The 27,241-nt window shown below is 38.0% G+C and overlaps 1 protein-coding gene across 3 annotated transcripts in view; it reads left to right on the plus strand.

Moving 5' to 3' along the window:
• GRIA4 (glutamate ionotropic receptor AMPA type subunit 4) overlaps positions 1-27,241 on the plus strand; it is a gene marked incomplete at both ends in the record, with an annotated part of 224,588 nt that overhangs the window by 58,621 nt on the left and 138,726 nt on the right. For all 3 annotated transcript variants that reach the window (XM_084306321.1, XM_084306320.1, XM_084306322.1), the window contains one exon: positions 16,999-17,238. In XM_084306321.1, coding sequence (XP_084162447.1) covers positions 16,999-17,238 — 240 coding nt within the window. The remainder of the gene's footprint in view (positions 1-16,998; positions 17,239-27,241) is intronic.

Below are 27,241 nucleotides of genomic sequence, written 5' to 3' on the forward strand. Positions count from 1 at the left end.
TTTTAAAGATACACAAATGTTAATAGGATTTGAAATAAGAGGTAGCTTGAGGCCACTGCTGTAACTAACTAACAGGCTATTTAAAAATTATTAGCATCAGGCCCAGTGGACCAGTAGTAAAGTACAGCTGTCTTGTACAATATCCGAGTGGCTCCTAGACCCTGAGCTTTACTTCAATGATCACAGCTGTGGACTGTGCTGAACTGAATTTGCTTATTTCTTCAAATGCCAGCATAGAAGCTACTAGCCTTACATAATGCCTGGGGTGATAGATACAATATTTTGTTATTTACAAAGCCATCTCTACAGCAAATTAATTGAAGTACATCTGAATGGACCAGCAAAGACACATTCTTGCATAATTTACATCAAGCTGTTAAATATTTTATTAATTTTCTGTAGTCTTTTTTTGAGGACCATGAGTGACAGAGAAAGGAAAATAGAGTGTATTGCTCGTTTTGTTGATCGAACTATTCAATGAAGTGAAGGGTTCTGCTTTGGTCAGCCCTACAGTCTAAAAATAAAATGAAAAACAAGCATTTCATTTGAGAAGTGTAATATTTGAACACAATATGACAGCTATTTTAAATCTGTTGTGATAACCAAGATAAAGAAAAATATTTTGTAACGGCAAATTATTTTTGACAATCTGCCTCCTTTTCCCCCAGACCCCACCGTACACCCGACTTTGGTCTGTTCATAGAGATAACAGGGTGCCAGCTAACCAATCTCAGCTCCCTTCTTATCTGTCTTCTTTTTTAAAACCATCACCAGCACATTTCTCAGCTCAGTGGAAATATCAATTATAGATAGTCCATTTCAAACTGCCATATGGATAAGGCCCAATTCCTGCCCAAGATATGAGAGAAAGGAAAAAGAGGGCTTGTGTTCCTGTTTAAATTTGTGAAGTTATGGAAATGCTTGCTTAAGATGGGGGCATAGAGAAACTTGAAAACTTGATGTAGAGAAAACAGGTTAGTTGAAAAATCAGGAAAAATTGAAGATAATTTAAAAATACATTTTTGTTACTGATTTCTTTTTGTCAGTGAATTTCCAAATGCAAAAATCATAATCACAACCCTGAGAAGGTAAGTTTTTAGAGAAATCAAGACAACTCATCACCTGCTGAAACATTTGAAGCAGCACATAAACCTAACAATAACAGGTGGTTTAGGATTTCACCAGCGATTTTGGGAAGCAGTTTTATTTCTTTGTGTTAAAGATTTAAGCTAGTATGCTGTACTGCCATCTTTTTGTGTATTGGGAAATAATGTGAAAGAGAGCTGTGACTGAAAGAATGGTTCTGACATTACTGTAGTCAACAATGTAATAATGCAATTTAGTAATGTCCTAGTGCAAATCAATTGATTTTAATGCAAGATAGCAATTTTGCACTCAGAGGAGAATATGCCATATGCTAGGCAATTTCAGTCTTTTATTGAAAGGTTGTGTTATTTTACAGAATGAATACTTGAGTCAAGGGAGGATAGGTCATGCCAAACATTCAGAACCTTTACCTGCGTTCTACAGGCTATCATTAGTGTGGTAGCCATTAGGAGTTCTTGTTGTGAATAAAGACACCATTTTGACAAATATTTTACAAATACAGAGATATAAAAGAGATGATAATTCATCATAGAACTTGCAATGTAATTATATCACTTGAAGCAATATTTTGTGGGTGGTAAATATGCTTTATGTGACAAGATAAGCATTCTCCTCTTCTGTTGGATGTTAAACTATCAGACAACAGCACATTCATTTCTATAAGTATCTTTTGCCTGGAACTGAAACGAGATAAGCTTTTCTTGCTAAACTAAACATAGAGAAGTATATAAGTAAAGCAAATATATTAGCCACAGTTTCTTTTTTTTTTTTTTTTTTAATTGGACTTATCTGCCTATCACATTTAAAGACACCTATGCTAATGTCTATTCCATTTTATAGTAGATATTTATACGTACTTAAAATTGAAAAAATGTTAGCTGTACAGGTTGCATTATAATAACAGAATTTGTGATCCACAGAAATAGAAAGTGTGCATATTCTTATGATATATAAACAGATATATTTATGTATGTATTAAACCTTTTCTTAAATCATACCTGAAATTAAGAGAATTATTTAGGAAGCATACTCCATTTGTGGCATTTGACTCTGAAACCATTTGACTCTGAACCATATCAAGTGGTTAGAGCGTTAAGTCATTAAACAGAGGGGCGTGGTCAGAATCCATCTTGCACTCAGATCTGATGAGGCTGGTCTTCCATTTAAGAGTTGAATGGCTTTCACTTTAAATAACCTTTGTTGAGCCGTTCGTTTATATTTTATTTTTGAAAGATAATTCCTTTTTCTCATTATTTTAATTATTATGTGAGACCTACATCCATTTAGGAATGCATTTTATACATAAAAAAAGAGTAGATAGATTAATGTTTCAATGATGAAGAAGCAGTTTGGTGGAAAAATATTAAAAAAGAAAGACAGTGGAGGATGCATTTCCAGTAATCCATTTGATTTAAAAACCACCCAGCTATAATGTTGTTGATTCCCAACGGCATAATTGTGGGAGGCTGAGAAGAAACTGTCTCTTAAAATGAAGAGAGAACAAACTACAAGATGCACAGAAAGTGTGTGTGGGGAGGGGGGTGAGGGAGGGAGAGGGAAGGGGTTGTCTCAGGGTTTCTTAAGCCTTGGACTTTTGGCCCTCCACACACAGTAATCCCTAATGTCATTTTGACATGGCATGTCCATGGTAAGCAGAATTTACATCTGAAAAATCCCTTAACTACGACCACTACATTAGCTGGGGAAAACAAGCAAACTATAAAATGCTGAAAAAACTTCAGAGCAGCAAAACAACAAAGCTACATAAAAGAACAAGTACAAGTAGTGAAACCACAGTCTGTTTGAGATGTTGGGGTGAGATATGTTAAGTAACCATAATTCCAAAATACAGAATCAACCAAAGAGGCTAAGACAAATATGTCTAGGAAGAGCAACAGAAAAACTCTCTTGGCATGGTTTTGTTTCTGTGGAATTAAGAGTAATAATGCCTAGGGTGTTTGAGGGATGACTATGAATACGAGTATGAATATGAGTATGAATAATCACAGAATCACAGAATCGTCTGGGTTGGAAGAGACCTCAAGATCATTGAGTACAACCTCTGACCTAACACTAACAAGTCCTAATGATACATGAAATCTCAAAGAACTCTTGCTGAACAAGCCAGTGATAGATAATAAGTGTATTTACATTCATCTTAGTGATTCTTTGAAAGTATTTTATTCATTACCACAACTATATGAAGTACTGAAGTATTATCATCTTTGATTTTCATATTGGGAAACTCAGAATAGCTGAAAGTGACATGTCAGTAGCTAGTCAAAATTAAAATGGGAGCTAAAATATAAATACACCAATGCCTTTCCTATCACATAGACCACCATCTCTGTGGTACCAGTTCATCAGATCAAGGCTAGAAAAAAACAACAGTAAAAACAATGAGATCACACCATTTATGGAGTAATTCTAGGCTAATTCAGAAGCGTCTAAGTGTTCTGGGAATGCTACCATTACCAGTAGTGATGTATGAAAAGAAACAATCCAGCATAACTCAATATGTCCAAAAATTATATTTTGGATGTACATAAAAAAGTAAAGTTCACATAGTTGTGTGTTTGTTTGTTTGTTTGTTTGTTTGTTTTATTAACTCAGTGGAATACGCTTACATTGTAACATAGAAGAAAAATCACGGAAGCTTGGAAATCTTCTATCTACTAGAAATAAAGATAAAGTCCTCTAATGTGAGAAAGCTAACAGAAAAATAGGCACTTTGTGTATTTTGATCTCTGAAATGATAGCTCAGAAGATGCCTCTGATTTGAGAGTACCTTCAACAGAGCCCTGTTCAGCTGCTATGCTGTCAAAATACAGTCACAGACTGTGGAAGGCAGAAGGAGAACTTTGCTTCTAGGTCTTGGTAGGAGGTTTCTCTATCTGATGTATATAATCTCATGTGATATTGTATTCATTTTATGTGAGAATGATACTGGCTTCAAATTCTGCTTTGTGCCATGAAAGGGAAAGAAGGAAACTGAAGGAAAAACAACAGATTCCATCAAGAGTATACAGAAGCTTTTCTTATTGAAGTCACAGTTGTGAAAAAAGAATGTCTTAAAAGTTTTTCTCAAGGTAGGGACTGTATAATTAGATTGTAGCTCTATTAACCCATAGGAAAGGGGGGGAAATAGATGAGTGTTTCATCACATATATCCTCTTAATATTAATATTGTTTTCAAAAATGAACAATCGTGTTTTCTGGCTCTTTAAAAGATACTTTTAAGTATCTTAGAAGTATCTTAAAAGAGATACTTTTAAGTTAAGAAAAGATACTTTTAAGTTAAGAATGGCCAAGAAAGCAATGTTGTCCTTAATGTTTTTATTTAACTTTATGTGATGAATGTCTGTTGATTTTACTAAGGCCTATAGGAATCTATGACTATTCTTCAGGTGAACTAATGTATTTCAGAAAAGGAATGTGCATTTTTTTCCAAGGTCAAATTCAGTTGTGAGTGACAGCTCGTTTCTGTCTTGTACATCTTCCCTCAGAAATGTTAGGAAAAAGTAATGGTTTCAGCGCAGTCTTTCCTTGATAGGTCAGTAGGACACAATTAAGATACAAGCTCTAGTAGGAAATCAAAGAGCATTATTCAGTCCACCAGTTTACAGATATGCAGAATAAATCAGAAGCAAGGAGTTAAATATCCAAAGGTATACAGATAAGTAGGAGTTATTTTCAATGATAACCTTTGGTAGTTGCATGAATAAAAATGAAGAGTGAATTAGGTTATTAGTGAGGGGACTCGTGATAATGTGAAATCTGTTACTGGGTGAAGAACGTAGCCAAAATAACAGTCTCAGCTCCACCGACATTCAGAATCCTGGACTGAATCAAACAGCGCTGCACTTCAGTGACCAATCTGCTTTAGCTGGGTGATTAAGGCAAAAGAATAAGAAATTGTCACATAGATTCAGCAGTGAAAGAAAAATAGAGTTCCCAGTGATGGATCAAGTGACATCACTGCCCTCGGGACAAGCTTTAATTCTAAATGCTATGAACCAGACAAAAATCTGCATTCACGTTTCAACAACAAACACCTAAGGATCTTCTGTCTAAATGCAGGACCGAGTTACTCTTTCATGATTTCCTGCCTTCCTTTTCCTCCTTTCCCCAGATGTTTCAGAGATATGAGGAGAGATTTTCGAAGTCAGAGGGAGCAGTTAGGTGACTACTCATCTTTTAAAGTCACATGGAAAGTTTAGTAACAAGCTTACCTCAATACTCCAAAAATTACTTGATTTAAGCTTCTTCTAATTATAGCAGAGTCCATGTTTTATTTTCGCTCAGTTACATTAGAACACAAGGTTTTACTTAAAGAAGCACCATTGGTTCAAACTGTGAGGTATAAATGATAATAACCTTGATATTTCATCCAACCATTTAGTTCAGGAGCCTTAATATATTGCTTCACATCTCAAATTTCCTATTAAATTCAATAAATCCCATTCAATGATGGTATCGCTGGCAAAAGTACTGTAAAATTAGCATGTTTCTCCAAAAGGAAGAAAAAAATAGTTGTTTTTCTTGTTTTTTGTTTTTGTTTTTGAAAACTTACAAATAGTTGTTCTTTTGCATAACAGGAATCTGTGACTAAGTAGCTATGAGATATTGTTATCTAATAAAATACACATTTTATAAGATGCCCTCCTATTTAAAATAGTACTGATTTTTTTTCTTCAGTTCTTCTGGAAAGAAAAATGTCTGTTTAAATGTGCTGATTTTTTCCCTTTTCAAGATAAAAAGAAACAAGAAAGCTATATATTGTAGAAAATGGGGCCATCAAAGGATTAATTCTTAAAACAAAATTAAGACTTCTTTATTTTCTGTTTCATTGAAATTGGATGTGGGGGAAGGTTTTATAAAATCTTACATTTTGGGGGAATTTATTTTTTTTTCTCCACAAATGCATGTTTGGGTGAACTTCAAACTTGAACTGAAAGAAATAATATGTCTTATAAGAAAAAGTATACAAGAAAAGCAAAAAGTACTTAATCACAAAGGCAATCCAAATAAATTATAAACCACGATTTCTGTAGATAGTCATCCATAAGCAGGATAAACTTTCCCTCAACTAAAAAACTGAAGATGTGATATGATTTTTCACAAAGATCTCTGACCACCATGAGTATCTGAGTTGAAATGTTGACCTCACTTAAGCAACTGAGAATTTTACCATTGTCCACAGTGTTTTTCTGTTAGTCCAGTTTAATTTCCGTGTATTCTATTATTCATCTTTAAGTTTCTGTCCCAAAGGAAATAGAAAAGATGATCATGGACATTTTGTCCTTGAGAAAACCTGCCAGCTACATGGGAAATTTTTGTCCAAACCAAGGGCTTAACTTTAAAAAAAAAAAAAAAACTTCTCTGAATTTGAAAAAACTAGCAGCCTCATATGGTGCTAATACGGTGCTAATATGGTGCTAATAGTATCTTTTGTCTTTTTTTTTTTTTTTATCCAAAAAATAACTTACGTACCAATATGGATTCTCATTCATATGGCTATGAAAGGTAAATGCTGCATGTGGATTCTCTGTGGGAGAGTGTTCAAAGAGGAAGCTTTGGATGAGTGAGGGAAATGCACGTGGATGTGCATTGCCAAACAGCTATAAATACCAGATCCATGGAGTGCACGGGACTGGAGGACAAAGGCACAAATACTGGGTAATTTATTGCAGAGAGAGATGTAAAGTACTTTTAAAAATGAGAAAAGATTTGTTAGCATTCAGCAAATGTGAAATTCATGAGAGGAGTTCTATCAAATAGATTAGCCAAGGCACAGCGGAAAGAGAAATTTTATAAATAAACCCAGTGGAAAATGTTTTCTTGTTGTGTAAAAATGTTCCATTGGATTTAAATTATTTGGAATTACATATTAATGAAAGTAAAATACTTTAGTGGTGCAGAAGTTTTCAGATGGAAAGTACTTAAAGATTAAAGCAGTTTTCCTCACAGAAATTTATGAAAGGCCAAGTTACTCTTTGTTCTCCATCAAGAAATGAGAGTTTGTCAGCACTTTTCAGAAAAACAGAGATACATGGTCTGTATCTGAGAAATACCTGCAGCCACTATCTGAAAAGAATGTGTGCCCACTGCGTGAGGAGGACCTCAGAGAAAGGCAGCTCCAAATCACACTGAATCTAGTGATAGACAGGGAATAAAAACACATATAAAGATACTAAAGTAAAATACAAAAAATAAAAAAGGTAGCTATCTAAATGTAGGTGTCAAGACTTTTCTAGTTTCAGTCTCCTTTTACAGCCAACAGTAACAGATAGGTACCACGAGTGGGTGAATCCACTTTAAGCTGGGATGATCTGTCTTCCAAACATATATTATTCTGCTTTAGAGAAAGGCAAAAAAAAAAAAATTTATATATACATATATATATATATTTATATCTTTCTGGTGGTAGGAATCAAATAAGATGGTCCTCTCAGCTCTCCCTAGGTGAACACGTACTTACACAGGCATACAGTCACCCTTCACGGATTCTTTCTGAATTAGCTTGGGGAAAGCTTTAATTGGTGGATTAATTTGAGAAGAACAAAGCTTGCTCCATACGAAGCAATGAGTTCAGCAGTTCAGTCTATGAGTCAGTCTTGCCTGTTCTCTGTGGCCTTCTCTTTTTTGTCATTTTGGATATCTATCAGAATAACATTCTAAAGTTAATGTTTTGTAGCTTTGTGATCTGTTGCAAGACATTGCACAAAAAATACTATATTACAGTCTTGAAACTGATTTTAAAAGAAGAAAATATTGTGCATGTTAATTACGCTAATTTGATTTAATTTTCCATTCCATAGACAAGAAATGCACTATCACTTCCTGCTATTATTTCAGGATTTACTTTGAGCAGTAAAAGTCTTTTAGAGAAGAATTGGTTCTGCAAACTTAATTATTAATTAAAGAATGTAACAAGTTTGCAGCTTGTTTTTCAGTATGTTCTCACATCTGCAGCTGCACAAACAAAACTGCATTTCCCAAATTACTGTATGATCTAGTAAACCAAGATTTTCATTGTTCCTAGGAGAGCATTTTTAAATGAGCTGGCAAGTCACTTACAGGTATTGGTAGTAACCTATTGGTATAGCTTAAATGTAAAGGATACTCATGAATTTCCTGTCTCAAATTTGATGGATCCATCTGCTGATCTCCAAATAGGTACTTCTGCACACTCTTTGCTACATGCTTAATTTTATGCATGCAGCTAAACACGTTGACCTCTAGGACAAATGTTTACATGTTTTCAGAGTTTACTATATGGAATTTACTACAGAATTACAACGTGCAGGGCCATTACATAAAACAAAATTATACACATTAGGTAGCAGCCAGAGACCACAGGTGAGACAGTTGGACTATTGTGCTAAACTTTTTACAAACATCTAGCAGAAGTCTGGCCTTTCTGTCAGCTGTTCATAATCTAAAATAGACCAGGCAGTCAAGACACTGAGAACTGAGGCATGGAAATATGAGGTGATTTGCTCTGGAGTATGAATTTAATTTCAGAGGTTCAGTGTCCAACATACTAGACTTCTCATTATACAGTTATGTTGTAGGAGGACAAGCATATGAGAGAAATAAATATTTGAGAGTATCATATTTGTGATTCAGGGTTGTTTGGTTGTTTTGTTTTATCTTGACCAGAAAGATCTTAGTCTCTTTTTGTTCACCTTCACATTCAAACTGATTTTAGTTGAAGTAACAATGTAATATTTCCAGTTATAGTGCTTTATGTGTGATTAGGTGTGATGATACCTAAAATGTGATGTGTGCCTTCTGAATGGAGGATAATATATATAGATATATATATAGACAGATATAGATATAGATATAGATATAGATATAGATATAGATGTCAATACTGATATCGATATCGATATAGATATAGATGCAGATATATATGTTATTTTTTATTTTTTTATTTTTCCCCCAGAAGAAATTTACAATGAAAGGGCAAAAGCAGATGATGATTTTGAGTGCAAAGTCTACAAAAAGAAAATCATCAGAGTTATGATAGGTACTTCTTCCATTAGACACAAATAACAAATGCATAATTTGTAAGAAACTCTTTTCCCCTTCTTTGAATAGTAGTATTTATATATATCCTTTTTTTATTCAAGACCGTTCTTAAGATAATGGTAGACTGGTCCTAATACAACTAGAATGCTTTTCATCTGTCCACTTTATGTAACGCTGTTTTCTCTTCTATAGTCCTATTTATCAACTCACATCAGTGATTTAATTGATGAAGGTACCTCATTAAAATGGTTTTAGTACTGGGACTTTTTCTAAATACAAGAGCATAATTTAGCATAAAATCAGCAGTCTCAAACATAAACTCATGGAAGAGCATATTTGTATCAATTTGTACTTAATTTGCAGGCAAGATGTTTGAAAACTACATGAGGATTAATTTGGATCATTTCCCTTGTGATCTAGAGCTCTGGCTGACTTTGCATCCTCTTCCAGGAGATGGAGGTCAGTGGAGTTCAGGAGAATGTGAGTTAGGGAGGACAGAGGAGAAAGAGATGTTGGAATGTCCTGTGCAAACTGAACAGAGATTCGTTTTGACATTTGAACAGGGGCCTCTCATCTCAAAGCTGTTCTAGCAATCGTATTTAATCACTTCTCAAGTCTTGAAGCATATAGATTGCATATGCATATAGGTTGATAAATCATTTGACCTTGGGAGAGAAGTCCTTATTTAGATTAAATGATTTTCCCTTCTGTACTGCGTCTCACTTGTAGAGCTCACATCTTCATATAGCTAGACTGTTCCTCTTTGAGGGAGTTCTTTAGGTTAAGAAAATTTGCCCAGTACTTTTACATCAGTGCTGTCCAATGATGGTGCACAGTAGCAGAACGAAACAGAGAGCATACAAGTGTGAGCCACATGGCTTAACAACATTGCAGTCACTCATCAAATGAAAGCCTTCATACACTCCTGTGGTGACAGGGAAATGTAATTCCTTACATGTGTTTTTTAGATGTATTTCTACCTGGAGTTGAGCAAGTGTATTGGATTTCTGTGGCAAGGTTTCAGTAGTGAGGTGTGTATCAAGGGTGTCCTCTGTGAGAAATAACCAGGAGCTACCCCGTGTTGAATACAGCTGGTTGCAGAATTCCAAAATAGTCTCACCATTTGTCAAAGGTGAGTTCACCAGAGAAGTTGGTGGCACCTCTATGATAACGTATTTAAGAAAGGATAAGAAACATTGCACACCAGCTGTGAGAAAGGAGTGAGAAAATGTGAGAGAAACATCCTGCAAACCCCAAGGTCAGTGAAAAAGGAGGGGGAGGTGGTGCTCCAGGCATTAGAGCACAGATTTCCCCTCAGCCCTTGGAGAGGACCATGGTGGTGCAGGTTGCCCCCACAGAGGACCGTGGTGAAGCACGTAGTCCCTGCAGCCCATGGAGAGCCCATGCAGGAACAGGCTTCTCGCAGGAGTTGTGGCCCAGGGAGAAAAGCCCACGCTGGAACAGGTTTTTTCGACGGGAAGTGTGTCTAGTCCATGCTGAAGCACTCTGTGCCTGAAGGACTGCACCACATGTAAAGGACCTGTGCTGGAGCAGTTCTTTAAGAACTGCAGCCCATGGGAAGGACCCACATTGGAGAGTTTGAAGGATTGTATCCTGTGGAGGAGATCTCATGCTGGAGCAGGAGAAAAGAATGACATGAAAGAAGCAGTAGAGACAAAATATTAAGAACAGACCACTACCCCCACTCTCCGTTTGGATGTCCAAAGCATTGGAGGAAGTGGAGAGGCAGCAATGAAAGACTTCCCATGTCTGGAAAACTTTGGTAAAGCAAACTGTGCTGAGTCATGTGGTTTTGGTGCTTCCACAGTTCATAACTGTATGGCAGACCTGTGGGCCTGTCATTGTATTTATAACAGCTCACTTCTGCCTGAAAGAGCTTCCAGTGCTTTCAGACCTAGAAGCCAGACACTTTAGGGGAAAACATTTGAAAAGGTAGGTCAATGCTTTGTTTCAGAGCTTGTGTCCTAGAAGACCAATAATGAAACAAGACCAATACCGTGTAAATATGTGTTTGGGTATGTCTCTTTAATTGTATTTGTACATACAAAGACATCTCACAAACTTTCCCTCATTCATGCTATTTCCATGGTAATGATTACAGCTGTATTTGGACTCTGTCTTTCCCTTCTCTGATTGGAGGTTTTAAATTTTTTAAATTTTATGGGTATAACTTCTGGAAATCAGTGAATTATAAGAAATTGTGATTTTGTTTTGTTTCTCAAGAAAATTTTTGTCTTTAAAGTGTGCAATTTGTCTTTACAACAATAACAGGAACTTTGGGAAATCTTTCACAGAGAAGACCACATGTGGTTTGACTGCATGTCTCAGTAAATCCTGCAGAGTACACATTTTGCTATTAAGGCATTATGCGTTCTTGTTTACAACTGAAGGTCCCATGTGTCACCCATTCTTTTAAAGTGACAGTACTAAAACATAATTCAAACTGCTAGAATAGAACATAACTAATTCATATTATAGCTACTGTTTTCTTATGTTTTCTTACAGCTAATGTTTTCTTATGTGTGCCACATACAGCTTATCTTTGATAAGACCAATGGCATTGCTAAATTTGTAGGTGAAAGTCATATGTGTAATACTGAAATTGTCAACTCTGAAGAGATGCCTTGTTTAAAGACAAATTATTATTCAACGTATTTCAAAGTATGCTTATGAAAGTCTATTTGTCACTGTTTTATATTTATGGGGGGAAATGTTGAACAAGATTATCACAGAATGCTAATATGAGACTGTGTTTAAGCATAATTTACTCCATTTATAATAAGTAAAATGCCTTTAGAAATCTAAGAGAAATAGATAAAGAATTGGGGAATCCAGGTAGTCATGTTTGCCTGGAGGCATTTTCTGAGACCAGTAGTGAGTCAGAATGCAAATCCTCGTGGCATTACCGGTTTTTGTGGTCGCTGCTGATTACTGTAAAATTGATTCAGGAGCTGTGCAGCATCTCTGCATATGTTTAAGCCTAATCTCCATAGTGTCATAGGCATTTTTCTTCTCTGTGGGTATTGTACTGAGTAAGAAAAATTCTAATAACCTTCATCTTAGTATTTTTTTCTTATCAAGCAAAGAAGGACACTATTCAGTAAATTCCCAGTTTTGATCTCAAGTATAGCAGCATAGCTATATAGCTGTTATTTCAGGATTTTAATGATTGTCAGGTAATGTATTATTGCATTTGGATGTAGGCAGTGACAAGGATGGTTTGCTTGAAAAATTAAAAGAATTATTTTTCTGTTATTTTTAGTAAAAAAAAATAATTGTATAGTTCATATTATGTTATTTAATGCAATTTCTATGTTGGCTTTTTTTCTGTTGTTGATTTGTTTGCTTGCTTGCTCGGGAGTTTGTTTTTAATTTGAGCTTTATCTCATTTCAAAGCTTGATATTGATTTCTTGAAATTTTCATCATGTAAAATCCTGCTGTATGGACCGTGTGTTAAGAAAAGTACATTTTGCCTACATAAACCTGGAAAGAAGTGAGAAAATGCAGGGCTTATGAAAGGCTTTCTCTAAAATGAAAATATATTAATTAACTACCACTTATGTGCACAAGGTGTAGATTCAGCTGTTTCAGTTGGTAAAGTCAACTGAACTGTGCTTGCAAATATAGGAGGACTGACATTTCACAGAATGACAGAATACTTGAGGTTGAACCAGACCTCTGGAGGTCATCTGGTCCAACCCCCCTGCCAAGCAGAATCATCTACAGCATGTTGCACAAGATGGCATCCAGGGGAGGTTTTGAATCTCTCCAGAGAAGTTGACTCCACAAACTCTCTGGGTAACCTGTCCCTGAGCTCTGTCATCACCACAGTAAAAAGTGCCCCCTCATGCTCAGATGGAACTTCTTGTGTTTCAGTTTGTACCCATTGCTGCTTGTCCTGGCATTGGGCGCCACTGAAAAAATGTCTGGCATCAGCCTCTTCACATCCTCCCTTAAGATATTGTTATACATTGATAAGATCCCTTCTGTCTTTTTTCCAGGCTAAACAGACCCAGCTCTCTTAGCCTTTCCTCATAAGAGAGATGTTGCCGTTCTCTAATCATCTTAGCAGCCCTCCACTGGGCTCTGGTCTCATCAGGGCAAAGCAGAGGGGGAGGATCACCTCCCTTGACCTGCTGGCAACACTCTTCCTATTGCACCCCAGGATCCCGTTGGCCTTCTTGGCCACAGAGACCCATGGCTGGTTAGTGGTTAGCCTGCTGTCCACCAGGATTCCCAGGTCCTTCTCCACAGAGCTGCTTTCTAGCAGGTCAGCCCCCAGCCTGTACTGGTGCCTGTACTGGGGCTATTCCTCCCTTGCTGAAGGACCCTGCACTTGCCTTTGTTTAACTTAATGAACTTCACCCGACTCTCCAGCATGTCCAGGTCTCTCTGAATGTCTCCACATCCTCCACATGTCTCCAACTAGTTCTTCTTTGCTTGCTGGTGCTATGTCCAGCAGTACACCTGTCCTCATTGCCTCATCTACCATCTTTGTTAAAAAGTTATTGTCAATGCTCTGCAAGAACCTCCTAGACTGTGTCTAGCTGTGTTGTCTTTCTAGCAGTTGTCAGGGTGGTTGAAGACCACCATGAGAACCAGGGTGTGTGACTGTGAAACTACTTACATAGAAGGTCTCAGCAACTTCCTCTTCCTGATCAGGTGGCCTGTAGTAAACATCCACAGGAGTGTCACCCATGTTAGCCTGCCCTTTCATCCTTACTCATAAGTTCTCCACTCTCTCATCATCCACCCCTAGGCAGAGCTCCATACATTCCAGATGCTTTCTCACATAAAGAGCAACTTTACTACCTCAACTTTCTGGCCTGTCTTTCCTAAAAAGACATTTAGCCACCCATGACATAATTCCAGTCATGCAAGCTATCCCACAATTTTTATGTAATTGCAATGAGATCAAAGCCCTGCAACCCCACACAGATATCAGATTTCCTCACAGAAAGAGTTGTAAAACACTGAAAAATCCTTTTGCAGGGGAAAGTAACATGCATGATGTGACACCAGAACTGAATGAATGATTATACAAGAAAGACAGAAGAAACAAATACTTTAAAAAGGTATGCAATAAGAAATCAGGATATATAGAGGACATTTATTGCAGAAATCAGACATTATGTTAGTGCTGTCAATGAAAACTGAGACTTGCAAAGTGCGTTAAAACAACTACAGAATGTCATTTTTATCTATGAATTCAAAGGGAGGAAATAGGAAAATTGAGTCTGTTACGTATTCATAATGGATTGGAAAATCATGAAAATCTGGATATGGACTTAAAGCTAATAGATACTGATTTTCAGTCAGGAAGGATGCTGACCTTAAAAGAATAGTCATGATAGCTAATGGGAATAGGGAAACCACCTCACATAAAATATTTATTTTTAAAAGTGGACATAGAATCCATCAGCCATGGACCTAGCAGCTAACATCAATAGTCTGTGAAGCAATGGAACAAATTTTGATAGAAAGAAAACTTTAAAGTATAGCTATAGACAAAATCTGGGATAAAATGCAACCAGAAATTACTACAATAGAAAGTATGGGATTAATCAATATCTTCCTTTTGCCAAGAGAATGAACTAAAAGAACCATGCTCCTAAGGGAAGTGATTTATGAAAATAGAGGCAAAAAGAAGAGTTTAGAGAGGCAGGCATTAAAACAGCTAAGGGGAAGTTTGCAACAAATGCGGTTAGAAGAGGAGGTAATAGGATGAAGAAGCTTGGTGGTGGAAAGGTACTGTGAAACTGACTTTATAATAGACATGGGGTTAAAAAGTCATCGTACCCTGACAGAATTTGCTGGTGAGGTAAATACAGAGATCTCTAGAAATTCAAAGCAGACTAACAAAATAACTGTGGAAGTAAATAATTTTGAGTAGTACAGTAATAGATATGACATACTGGAAAGTTGTACATTGGTGACTAATAAAAATATTATACTATAAGCAGAAATTCATCTTTTGGAAAAGACCTAGGAGGAAGACAGAGCAGAATTTTGATTCTGAGATGATTGTCAGCCATCACTGAGAAGTAAATTTAGAAAAAAAAAAAAAAAAAAAGTGATCTTAGGATATGTCAGCAAAAGTATTTTACAGTAGAGATGGGTAAGTAATGTAGAAAGAAGCAGAAAGCTTTCAATTGAAATTCTAAGCAGGTTAGTCAACTGAGTTCAAGACAGACAAGATGAAACTGAGAAAACACAGAACAGCACTTTAGGGAATGGTTAGGGAGAGACAGTCATTTGATGGGTCTGGGAGAATGTGTGCAGTGTGGTCCAGCAAAGCAAACACAAAGAAGGTTTTAAGAGCTATGTATCAACATATTGAAGGGGAACTTAGGAGAAGGAAGAAAGCTTTTTAACCTTTAAAATTACTTATCTGTCTGTGAAAATCTTTAGGGTGACGGCTGAAATATTGGGACAGCACATAAAATCCCAGAACTGCCCTCCAGTGACTTGTTCCAGTTCTGGCATCAGAACTGGATGAATTGCCCAAGTCTAAGGAGAAAAATGTACAAGTTCTATGTTTGCTTTTTATGATGTAACATGAAACAATTAAAGATGAACTGTTTTTGAATACTCCCATTTGCTAAGTGTGTACCTGGTTCCCTGACTGTGATGATCTCGCAGGGTAACTGTGACCTCCAGACTAAAAGAGAGGAGGCCTCTTATAGAATCATAGAATCATTAAAGTTGGTAAAGACTTCCAAGATCATCTGGCCCAACTGTATTCTTCTTAGATGTCATCTATTTAAAAGGGCATGGGTTAGGTTTTCCTTGGTTCTGTGTATATGTAGGAACAAATTGGCAGGAGGGAGGGATGTGGAACAGGAGTGCATAGGAAATACATGCTTAGGAAAAGTTTATGATGACCTCTGAAATGACTTTTTCTTTCTTCATTTTCTGCGATTATGGGGTAGGTACTGTTGTTAATTATCACACAGAGTTTCTAGTAAGTTGTTTTGTGCTTTCAAATAAAAGGGGTGCTGTTCACCGGGCCATTTATGAGTTGCTAGAAAAGCAGTATTTACTCAGAAAAATGCCCTCATGTCTGTTTTTATGTGCATAGATAAGTAAAGCCCTTATCTAATCTGCTGAAATCAATAGAAGTCTTTCTCTACATCTTAAATGAGCCCAAGAGCAAATCAAAACTCAGAATATATATTCAGGTCATTTGTTTTCTGGTTTTGAGGTTGACACAGAGTAGAAATAAAGGGTTTGGGGCAATAACCTGGTCACATTGACTTACTACATTTTCCTTCAGCTGTTCTCTTAAAAGTCAAGGAGATTATTCATGAAATAGGTTGTTATTCAGTGTCTGTAGTAGTCTTAATGCAGCACAAGGGCTCTGTGCTTAACTGGGAATGAAAGATCCATATTGCAAGAATTCAAAATGTCCAGATTTTACTCGTGAGGTCAATTGCTTATTTTGAAATGTGAACAATTTTCTGCTTGAAATAATGGAAATGATCAAACCCTATTAATGTACAGAGCTGTGGCTAAAACAGCATACATTGACTTTTTACTGGAATGCAAAAATGCATGTCATATAGTTTGTATTTCATCACAGAATTAAATATATATATAGATAGGTAACGTAATGTTCTTTGAATAAGATTCAGAAGTGGCAAACTGTTATTTAGCTATTTACTGGTTTCCAGAATTAAACACATATAACTACTGAAGTTAACTATACAGGCAGAAATGGAAATATTCAATTTATAGAGTTGGGGATGTTGAAATGTGTAAGTATGTATTTACAGATTTTGTCACTAGGTGAACTCTGTTTTTTTTTTTTTTTTGCTTTTTCCTTCCAGTTTGCTCCCAGTATTCTAGAGGAGTTTTTGCCATTTTTGGACTATATGATAAGAGATCAGTACATACCTTGACCTCATTCTGCAGCGCCTTGCACATCTCCCTCATCACACCGAGTTTTCCCACCGAAGGCGAGAGTCAGTTTGTGCTGCAGCTGCGGCCATCTCTGCGAGGAGCCCTCTTGAGCTTGCTGGATCACTATGAATGGAATCGCTTTGTCTTCCTGTATGACACAGATCGAGGTGAGTTGCAACCCAGCTTTATTATCTTTTTAGTTTGATTGGTTTTTTTGCAAAAACTGTACATTTTTATATGGTATTGAGACCCTGGTGAGCCAAATTTTAAAGAGCCTTTGAATTGAAATACCATTGACTGAATAACTCTGGCTGAAGGAAGAATTCCTTAGCCTGCAAATACTGGATATTGGATGCAAATAGTATGCAACTGACCAGCAGAATCCTGCATTTTAGGTCATTAATGCTAAAACATTTTAATGAATGTTATTGAAACAAACAGTTCAAAAAGCAGTACAGATCAGTTCACGTTTCAACTCACTTCATAAGTGATAGCAGTACAAAGAAGTTGAGAGGACCAGCCACGTTTTTGCTGCACCTGCACTGGTATAAGCTGAGATGTGAGTGAGCTCATGCTTTTGGAGGTCAAGGCGGAGGCTCGCTGAATGTGAGGCCCTCAGGCTGCAGCAGAGAAGTGAAGGTAGGAGATGTATCTACATGGCAGCAGCAGGAGAGGATGATGCAGTAGCCATCTCTGTCCACTGCTCCTTTCATCTGGAATTACCTCTGCAATCAACTTTGTTTTTATAAAATTCATGGTGCATTACAAAAGGCCACATTCCCTGTTTACATCTTCCATTCCACATCCCAGAGCATCTCAAAACCTTTTAAGTGGTAGAAAGCTGCAAGTGCATCACTGTACCTCACCACTTACTGTAGGATTGTGAAGTAAAATCTCACATTCTCCACATTGTACATTCATTCTGTTGGCAAAGCACTTTGAGTATGGAAGAGTATTTAGCCAACACAGCTGAGCTTCTGTGAAAGAGGCAAGATTTTTATCTTGATGGCTTATTTTCAGGGAAAAAGTGAGTGGTGTAGCTGTAGTCAAATAATTATTTTACTACAGCTGTTTCAATATAGCTCCCCATGTGGACAGGCTATTCTAAATTGAAGTGGCTTTATTCCAGGGTAATTATTCTGCAGTAGAAATAGGGAATTTTACGGACCTAACTAAATCTGCTTAATTATTTGATTATGGCTGTAGAAGTCAATTTTCCTGTATATACAAACACTACACTTTAGTGAGAATTTTGCTTGATAAACTGCCTAAATACCTGAATTTAAATAAAAATGATTAATGTGCCAAAATGAAAGGGCTTGCATTGTTCCATAATTGTTGGTGTTTTGTTGTTGTTGTAGTTTGATTTAAAAAAAAAAAAAAAAAAAATTTTAATGTTTGCTGGACCAACAAGGGAAGCTCTGAGAGGCCTTACAGAATACACTAGGTAACGTACTAGAACAAGTCCAGAGAAGGGCCACGAGGATGATCAAGGAGCTGGATGGAGCACCTCTACTGTGAAGACAAGGTGAGGGAGTTGGGGTTGTTCAGCCTGGAGAAGGAAAGGCTCCAGGGAGACCTTAGAGCAGCCTTCCAGTACCTAAAGGGGGCCTACAGGAAAGCTGGGGAGGTACTCTGTCAGGAAGTGATAAGACAAGGAGTAACAATTTTAAACTACAAGAGGGGAAATTTAGATTAGATATGAGGAAGAAATTCTTTATTAGGAGGGTGGTGAGGCACTGTCACAGGTTGTCCAGAGAAGTTGTGGATGCCCCATTCCTGGAGGTGTTCAAGGCAAGGCTGGATGGGGCTTTGGGCAACCTGGTCTGGTGGAAGCTGTCCCTACCCATGGCAGGGGGGTTGGAATCTTTAGGGTCCCTTCCAACCAAAACCATTCTGTGATTCTGTGATTCTATAACTGAGTAGAGAAAAAAAAACAAAAAACAGTGAATTTAAAAGTGTTCTTACTCAAAACAGTAATGAGGAGCAAGAAAACAAGCACGCTATTACAGAGGTGATCCTACAGGTCCAACAATTTGTCAGGAGAAGAAGTGCACAACCTGCAGTCACCTTTCTCATCTAAATTCACATGCTTAATTAGATTGAGACATCATTCCTAAGCATGCAATATCACACCAAGGGCAGTTACAGAAAATCATTTATAACAGTGTGGTTAATAAATGGCACTGAACTCAGCAGCTCTGAACACACTGGTGTGTCTTTGATAGGCTGGATGCAAGGAGTCCTACACTGGATCATCTCTTAAAATCTGAATAGGTCTTGTGACTCTATTTAATGCAGGAGAAAATAAGATTTGATGTATCTTTAAGTAGTAGGATGACTGTAAAGATATATTCTTGATGAATAATTTTCACTACCATTCCACAACAGAAATTTTGAATGCAGGGCTCATATATGAAAAGAAAAAAAGAAAAAAGGAAAAAAAAAAAAAAAGAAGAAGAAGAAAGGGGAAAAAAAAAGTAAATATATCTTAATTCAGTGTAATAAGAATATATATATATATATATTGATGTTGAGTTACATAGGATCTCTTTCAGTGAGGCTGGAATGTAGTCATGTCTAGATTTTTGTTAAAGATACTTCCAGTCCATGCCAGACACTTCCCTGTCTCTCTGAGAAGCTCCATCCAACCAAACTGTAGGAACAGGAATCACTTAGCCTTTTGTTTTTGACACTGAGCCTGCAAATTGTTCTTTGCAGCTTAACCAGAAAACTATAAATAAATTCTTATGCAGGAAGGTAAACAATAAGTATAAATTCCAGCCAGACATAGTAGCTGTTTAGGAAGAGGGCAGCATTTAGGGGTGTTGTTCTCAGACCTTCTTTCCCAGCCTTTTCATCTGCCTCGCTTCTTGCTTCTCTTGCATGCAGCTCAGTTGCTGCTTGCTCTTAAGGGGTGAACATTTAATTTCAGGTATTAAGGTGGGTTCTCTGCTGTATCATTCTGTTCATCTCCGGACAGACACTCAACTCCCTGTAGAACCCCGGTCTTTTTGCTACCAGGGATGTCTATGTTAAGCATTTTAGTTCAGGTCAGGAATGCACTTCTGCTGCAGCTCTCCGAGTCATTCCCACGTTCCGCACCTGGGTTTATGCCGTGGAGTTGTCTTGGTGCTCACAAACTCCAGTGGGATGGTGGCTTCAGCCAGTATGTTAAATCTCCTTTTCTGACATTCTTTCAGTCTTGTCATCTGGAAAATCACTGTCCTGTGACAGAATGCAGATTGTAGGAAGAATGACAAGGCTACAAAATGAATTGTAACTAGCAGGGAACATTACAGCCTTTGCAAAAAACATCAGACCTGATGACAGAAAATGCAACTGGTTACTTAACAGGGAAGGTGAGCAAGTAAGGAGGAGGTTAAAACCTCAAAGGCCCTTTGGTTTCAATACATCGTCCTTTCTCCTACCCTCCTTCCATAAAAAGATTTAATTATGACCTGGTGCTTAATACAATGAATGTAAACAGCAATTACTATTAACAGCAAGGTGCCAGGTACACAGACAGAAAACGGAAAGAGCAGGCTGAAGAACACTCAAATGAATTACACAATACATAGCAAGGAAGGCCTAAAATGAAAGCCATGCCTTCCTGAGATACCCAGCGGAAAAGGGAAGTCCCATAGAGGTGAAGTGCTCAGTTGATGTCATCATAAAGGAAGATAAATGAAAGGACCAAATGGGCAGACCAGAAGAACATTTGGTTTGTGTATGTTCTTTCATTGTGATTGAGAGGTATTTCTTTTATAAAGAGGCAGACAATCAAGTGGGAATGTGCATCTGTAAATCACTGTGGTATTTTAGACGGGGGAGAGGTGTGCCTAGGATGGTGTTTTGCTAGTTGTTGACAATAATTTCTAGTACCAGAAAGCAAAAGTTGGAGCCTAAAGCCATAGAAGAAAGTTGGAGAAGTTTGTGTGAGGTGTGAGAAGCTGTTTAAGCTTGTGTTAGCTGTCTATGCTGTGTGCAGCCTTGCTGAGAGCTGGGATAGCAGTTGTTGGTAAAATTGCAGGTGTTACCCAGAGCTAAGGAAGCCCGGGGTGGAGACAGTCAGAGCGGCTGTGGGGTTATGGGGGACACCAGAGAGGGCTGCAGTCAGTGAGCTGGGAGGTGCTTTCACCAAAGTGAAGCAGCCATTTGAATCCAGCCCTGTTTCCCAGCAAGAGTTGTCAGTCCCTGACTGTGACTAAAGAGCAGTAGCAGGAGGGGGAGAGCCACCAGCTGGCGTAACAGTTGGCTCAGCAGAGGCAAGGACTGTAAAATAGTTAATAGTTCTCCTCTAGAACTTAGGCATTGCATGTGAGCTGTTTATGTACCGTGTTGTGTTGTTTTATTTTTTTCTTTGTTCCTTTTAATTACATAGTGTTCGTTAAACCAATTCAGTCATGTTTGCAGGTGAGAAAAATCAGCTCACTGCACAAGATAAATTTAATTTCCCTACATTTCTGGATAGTGTTTTTTAGAAACTCCTTTAAAGTTGAAACCATTTTATTTTATGAAAATCTAAACCTGGCAGAAGAGTTACACAAGTGCTGATGGTCTGTTTAAGTTAATCCTATGCTACTTAGAGCAGCAAAATGCAAGCTTTTATCTTTTGAGCACTTGTGGAGGATTGGTGAGGTTTCAGATGTCTGGAGAAGGTAAAGAAAGGTATGGGGAATGTATAGCTCTCCCTCCTTACTTTGAGAGAGATTTTGGAATTGGTTATTAATAATCAATTTATCAGGCTAATCTAATTTTCTCCCTTGGTAGAGTAGCTGTCACAGCAGTAAGCAGTAGGTCTGGTGTAACTTTCTACCTCCTGTGATGATGCCTCATGCCTGAAACAGAAAGCAGAAAAGCAACTATAGCCTGGTGTCTGGAAAATTAAGAAACCATACCCTTAAATAGTTGTTAATGACACATGTTAAAACTAAGAGTAGCTCTCAGATGAGGTGTGAGGATTTGTCTTTGCTCTAGTCTAGTGAACGTCCAGAGTGAAGTTGAGAACAGCTTTTGTGGATGCTCAACCTCAGTGAGTTAAACAGAGTGATGCAAGATAAGTGATGCAAGCTAAATTGAAAGTGATCTTGCTAGATAGATCAAGGAGGTGAAGTATGATAAAGGCTGTGCAAAGGTTAAGCTTAGGAGGGAAGAACCAAAGGTAAAAACACAAAGTGCAGAGTAACTAGCTTGGCACTAGTATCATAAGAAATATTTCAGGAGTGGTGGAGAGCCTTAAAAATAATACAATTCAAGACTGTTTTACTGTTTCCAAGAAAGTAGATATTATATTGAGATGAAAAAAAATTGCATGTGGGAATGGAAGCTAGATGTTGCTCCCTCTCAGCTGGCTGAGATGTTGGGTTTCACACTTCAACAGCAAAGATAAAAAATATCTGCTAGCTGAGAAAGTGGAATGGAATCGAGTGAATAAGGCACACAGAGGATGTAATGCTGGCAGTACTGTGTCCCACCATTTTTCCTTGGTATTTGAAAACACTAGGTACTGTTCCTAGCTGCATCAAAGGCGTTTGGTATGAGCATGGAGCAAGGATCAGGCATCCATTGCTGGAATGGCACTCTTGTTACTGTTGACCACATATAGATCACAGAATCACACAGAATTTCTAGGTTGGAAGAGACCTCAAGATCATCGAGTCCAACCTCTGACCTAACGCTAGCAGTCCCCACTAAACCATATCCCTAAGCTCTACATCTAAACGTCTTTTGAAGACTTCCAGGGATGGTGACTCCACCACTTCCCTGGGCAGCCTGTTCCAATGCCTAACAACCCTTTCAGTAAAGAAGTTCTTCCTAACATCTAACCTAAAACTCCCCTGGCTCAACTTAAGCCCATTCCCCCTCGTCCTGTCACCAGGCACACGGGAGAACAGACTAACCCCCACCTCGCTACAGCCTCCCTTGAGGTACCTATAGAGAGCGATAAGGTTGCCCCTGAGCCTCCTCTTCTCCAGGCTGAACAAGCCCAGCTCCCTCAGCCGCTCCTCGTAGGACTTGTTCTCCAGGCCCCTCACCAGCTTCGTCGCCCTTCTCTGCACCCGCTCAAGCACCTCGATGTCCTTCTTGTAGCGAGGGGCCCAAAACTGAACACAGTACTCGAGGTGCGGCCTCACCAGAGCCGAGTACAGGGGGACGATCACCTCCCTAGCCCTGCTGGTCACACTGCTTCTGATACAAGCCAGGATGCCGTTGGCCTTCTTGGCCACCTGAGCACACTGCTGGCTCATATTCAGCTGACTATCCACCATCACTCCCAGGTCCTTCTCTGCCTAGCAGCTCTCCAACCATTCCTCTCCCAGCCTGTAGCTCTGCTTGGGGTTATTGCGCCCCAGGTGCAGGACCCAGCACTTGGCCTTGTTGAACTTCATGCAGTTGACCTCAGCCCATCGGTGCAGCCTATCCAGATCCTCCTGCAGAGCTTTCCTACCCTCAAGCAGATCGACACACGCACCTAACTTGGTGTCATCTGCGAACTTACTGAGGGTGCACTCAATGTCCTCGTCCAGATCATCGAGAACCATCATTAAAGAGGACCGGCCCCAGCACCGAGCCCTGGGGAACGCCACTAGTGACTGGCCTCCAACTGGACTTGACTCCATTTACCACGACTCTTTGGGCCCGGCTATCCAGCCAGTTTCTAACCCAACAAAGCGTGTGCCAGTCCAAGCCAAGAGCAGCCAGTTTCTTGAGGAGAATGCTGTGGGAGACGGTGTCAAAAGCCTTGCTGAAGTCAAGGTAGACCACATCCACAGCCTTTCCCTCGTCCACCCAGCGCGTCACTTTGTCAAAGAAGGAGATCAGGTTCGTCAAGCAGGATCTGCCTTTCATAAACCCATGCTGACTGGGCCTGATCGCCTGCTTGCCCTGCAAGTGCTGCGTGATGACTCTCAGGAGGATCTGCTCCATGAGCTTCCCTAGTACTATGAAAAAAAAATAATAAATTAAAAGCATGACCTGGGGGGGGGGGGGGGGAGAGGAATGGGGGAATAATAATATTAAAGAACTGAGATCATTCTCGGAGAGAAGGTCTGTTAAGGAGCAAAGACCAGTTCTTTTTTGTACACACTGAGATCTTTTTTAGACCCACTGAGATCAAGGAAAGAATTAGAATTATTTTGCAGGAAGGCAGATTTAGGGTGTTAATAGGAAAAGTGTTTCAGCAAGGTCAGATAAGCACTATAATAAACCGAGCAGATTGTGGGGATTCTTACCATTGGAGGTTTTAAGGAAGAGATTAGAAAATATCTGCAATGGTGATCTGCTTTACTACATCCTGCCCCAGATGATCTCTTCGGTCCCCTCAGGATTTATATTTATGTAATTTTCATGATTTCTCCAGGAAACTGGGAATGGTTTCTTCACAGTACTTGAAATTAAGTACTGTGAAAAATTAAGATAACTTAATTTTTTACTATGGAGCAACTTTCAATAATATATTATTGCTATTCAATTATATATATAGCCTTTGTAAAACATTTAGTATGTTCCATTATTCAAAAATCAGATCAAAAACATTCTAAGTGACTTAAGATAAAAACACTGTAAAATCAGGTCGAAGGACTATAATTATAATATGGCACTCAATAAGTTGAATTATTGTTCGCTGAGCATTCAGAAACTGCAAGAATTGGCCCTACATCAAGCATTACTTGATATTTTTACTGTGCTTCTGAACAAATTTGTCAATGTCTTAATAATGAAAAAGAGAAATAATGTTATAGCAAGCTGGAAAGTTATTTTGATATTTAGCTCAATTGAAAGAGCTAGACTGCTGAAGCCAGTAACAATCTAGAAATACAACCTGCCTATTTATCTGCATAAAAATACTGAATAGAGATTCTTATTAGTGAAATAAGTTCAAAAGACCAATTGCTGCTAATAAACAACATCTTGAAGATGAACATGCAACACAGTACTGCCAAGAAAAAGTTTTTGACACTAAGTGCTGTTTAATTACTGATTGTGTTCTGCATAACATTGTTGAGCCTAGACCTATAGCATTCTTACCTTACACTGCTAGAATGTCACAGGGTGTTTCAGGTAAGCTTGAGAAACAACAATTACATACTGGTTCATAGGGAAGATTAAGATAGCAACCTGACTTTCTTCAGTTGCAGTGATATGCTTGGTCTTGGGTCCTTTCTTTCATAATGTTCACCAGGAAGAGTTTGCAAGGTTTCCCACAACAGGTGTTTTTCATTCTGCCGACCTTTGACAAAATGTCCAAGAATAAAAGAGAAACAGAAGCTCATGACTGTGTCCACTACATGAAAACAAAAGTTTCTTATCTGCAGTGTGCAATTATTTACCAAACTTTTGTGAAACAAAGAGCAGAGCTACCACAGCATTGCAAAAATATTGAAATGATGTATTTTAGAAAACAAACAGCATTGGATAACCGGTCTCATTAATTTTGTTGCTGCTTGTATTTTATTGACCACTTGTATTTTATCAACATTTTATTGACTAACATCTATTCTGTAGGTTTAAAATTTTTGGTATTTTATGTCTTGACAGTTGCTGAGATTAAGATCATCAGTGTTCTCAGCATGTCAACTTTTTACATATTTCAGAGTAGTATCATCAAATCAGGTCTTATGGTCAAACTGGTTTGGAGATTTCAGTAGCCCTAATACATACGAGGGAATAGGTTTTCACTTATGCTGTAGGTGAACAGAAAAAGATGTGTTAAAGAAGCCATTCGTCATCATCAAAAACATTCTAAATGGGCAGTGGATCGTGTCATACATGTTAGGATCCAAGTACCACTGTGTTTGTTGCTTGCCAAAGTCATGTTGTAATTTTGTGCAGGCTGATCTGAACTGATACATGGAATGTAGAGAAAAAGTTTATAAAATATCAGTGAATAAAGAACACTGCAGTAAGTTTTTCAGCCCCTTCATATGATCTGCCTCTGTCTATACTCAGTAATACCATGTTTCTAATGGAATAGACCAATGTACCTCATCCACTGATAACTGGTTTGTAAATATTTATTTTTGCTCATGTTAGCTCATTCGTAATTATACCAGCAACATGCCAGCATCTGATAAAAACTTGAAAATATAGGTAGTAAGTGTACACATGAAACAGAGATGCATCAGCATCAGTAATGATACTATGATTTTCCGTCTTTCCTTTGTCTTACTACCAAGGAGAAGCAATAATAATAAAACAACATTGAAATCTAGTAATGAACTCAGAATTCACTACATATGAAAATCTTCCAATGGCTTCATTAAATAAAAGTACTCCTCTTGTTTTTGAACGCTCAGCAAAGGTGGAAATACAGAAAGATACAGAAATAAAAAACTGATCATTAGGTGTACAGATGAGTACCCTGACTTTCCTATTCCGTGTAAGATGTGGCTCAAACTTAGCTGCATCAGCGTGCTTTGGTCATCTAGCTAAGCACTCAGAATATGCAGTATAACCTAATATGCAAACACCATAGAAATACATCAGTTAGGAAACATTAAATAAAGGACTGCCTGTTATCTTCCTGATAGAAAGAATTTGCTTTGTGTCTTGTGTCCACAGCCATATGGCTCTGGCTTCTGTATGCTTTCATATTCCAACATCCTAAAGTAAATAGCATTTCTATTTCCAATGGGTTGTTCTAATAATTTCAGAGCAATTGCATCTCCAGAACCTGGCACAAACAGTTAATTTGTTGTTACCTGCTTCTGTAACACCTTCATTTACATGGGAACATGTCATTTGCAGCTGTTTGTTACACATACATTCTGTATTTTACTTGAAAGCAGAACAATGTAATTCTGAATATATGCTTCCACTTATTCTCTGAAAAGAAAAGTTAACTTCAGGTGCTCCTACGACTTATGAGTACTGTTGTGGCTCAGCACATTTCTGAGTACATGCTGTACCTGAATACATTAGTAGACATTGTTCTGAGGAGCATTTTTTTTCACTTCCTCCATATAGATAAGTCATAAATAAAAGCACTGCAAACCATATGTTGGGATCTGTATGCTGTAAAAATTAATTCTGTGATTATTCCGTACTATATAAGAGTGAGTAATTTATATGCATACTAATAGGATTTATATTTACTTTTCCATAGATTAAATAAACTCCCTCCAGAGAACAATGCTTTAAGTAGAAATTAATGTTGTGATTTACTGA

The sequence above is a fragment of the Netta rufina genome (genome assembly GCF_964035555.1).
Source record: "Netta rufina genome assembly, chromosome: 1".
NCBI lineage: Eukaryota > Metazoa > Chordata > Aves > Anseriformes > Anatidae > Netta > Netta rufina.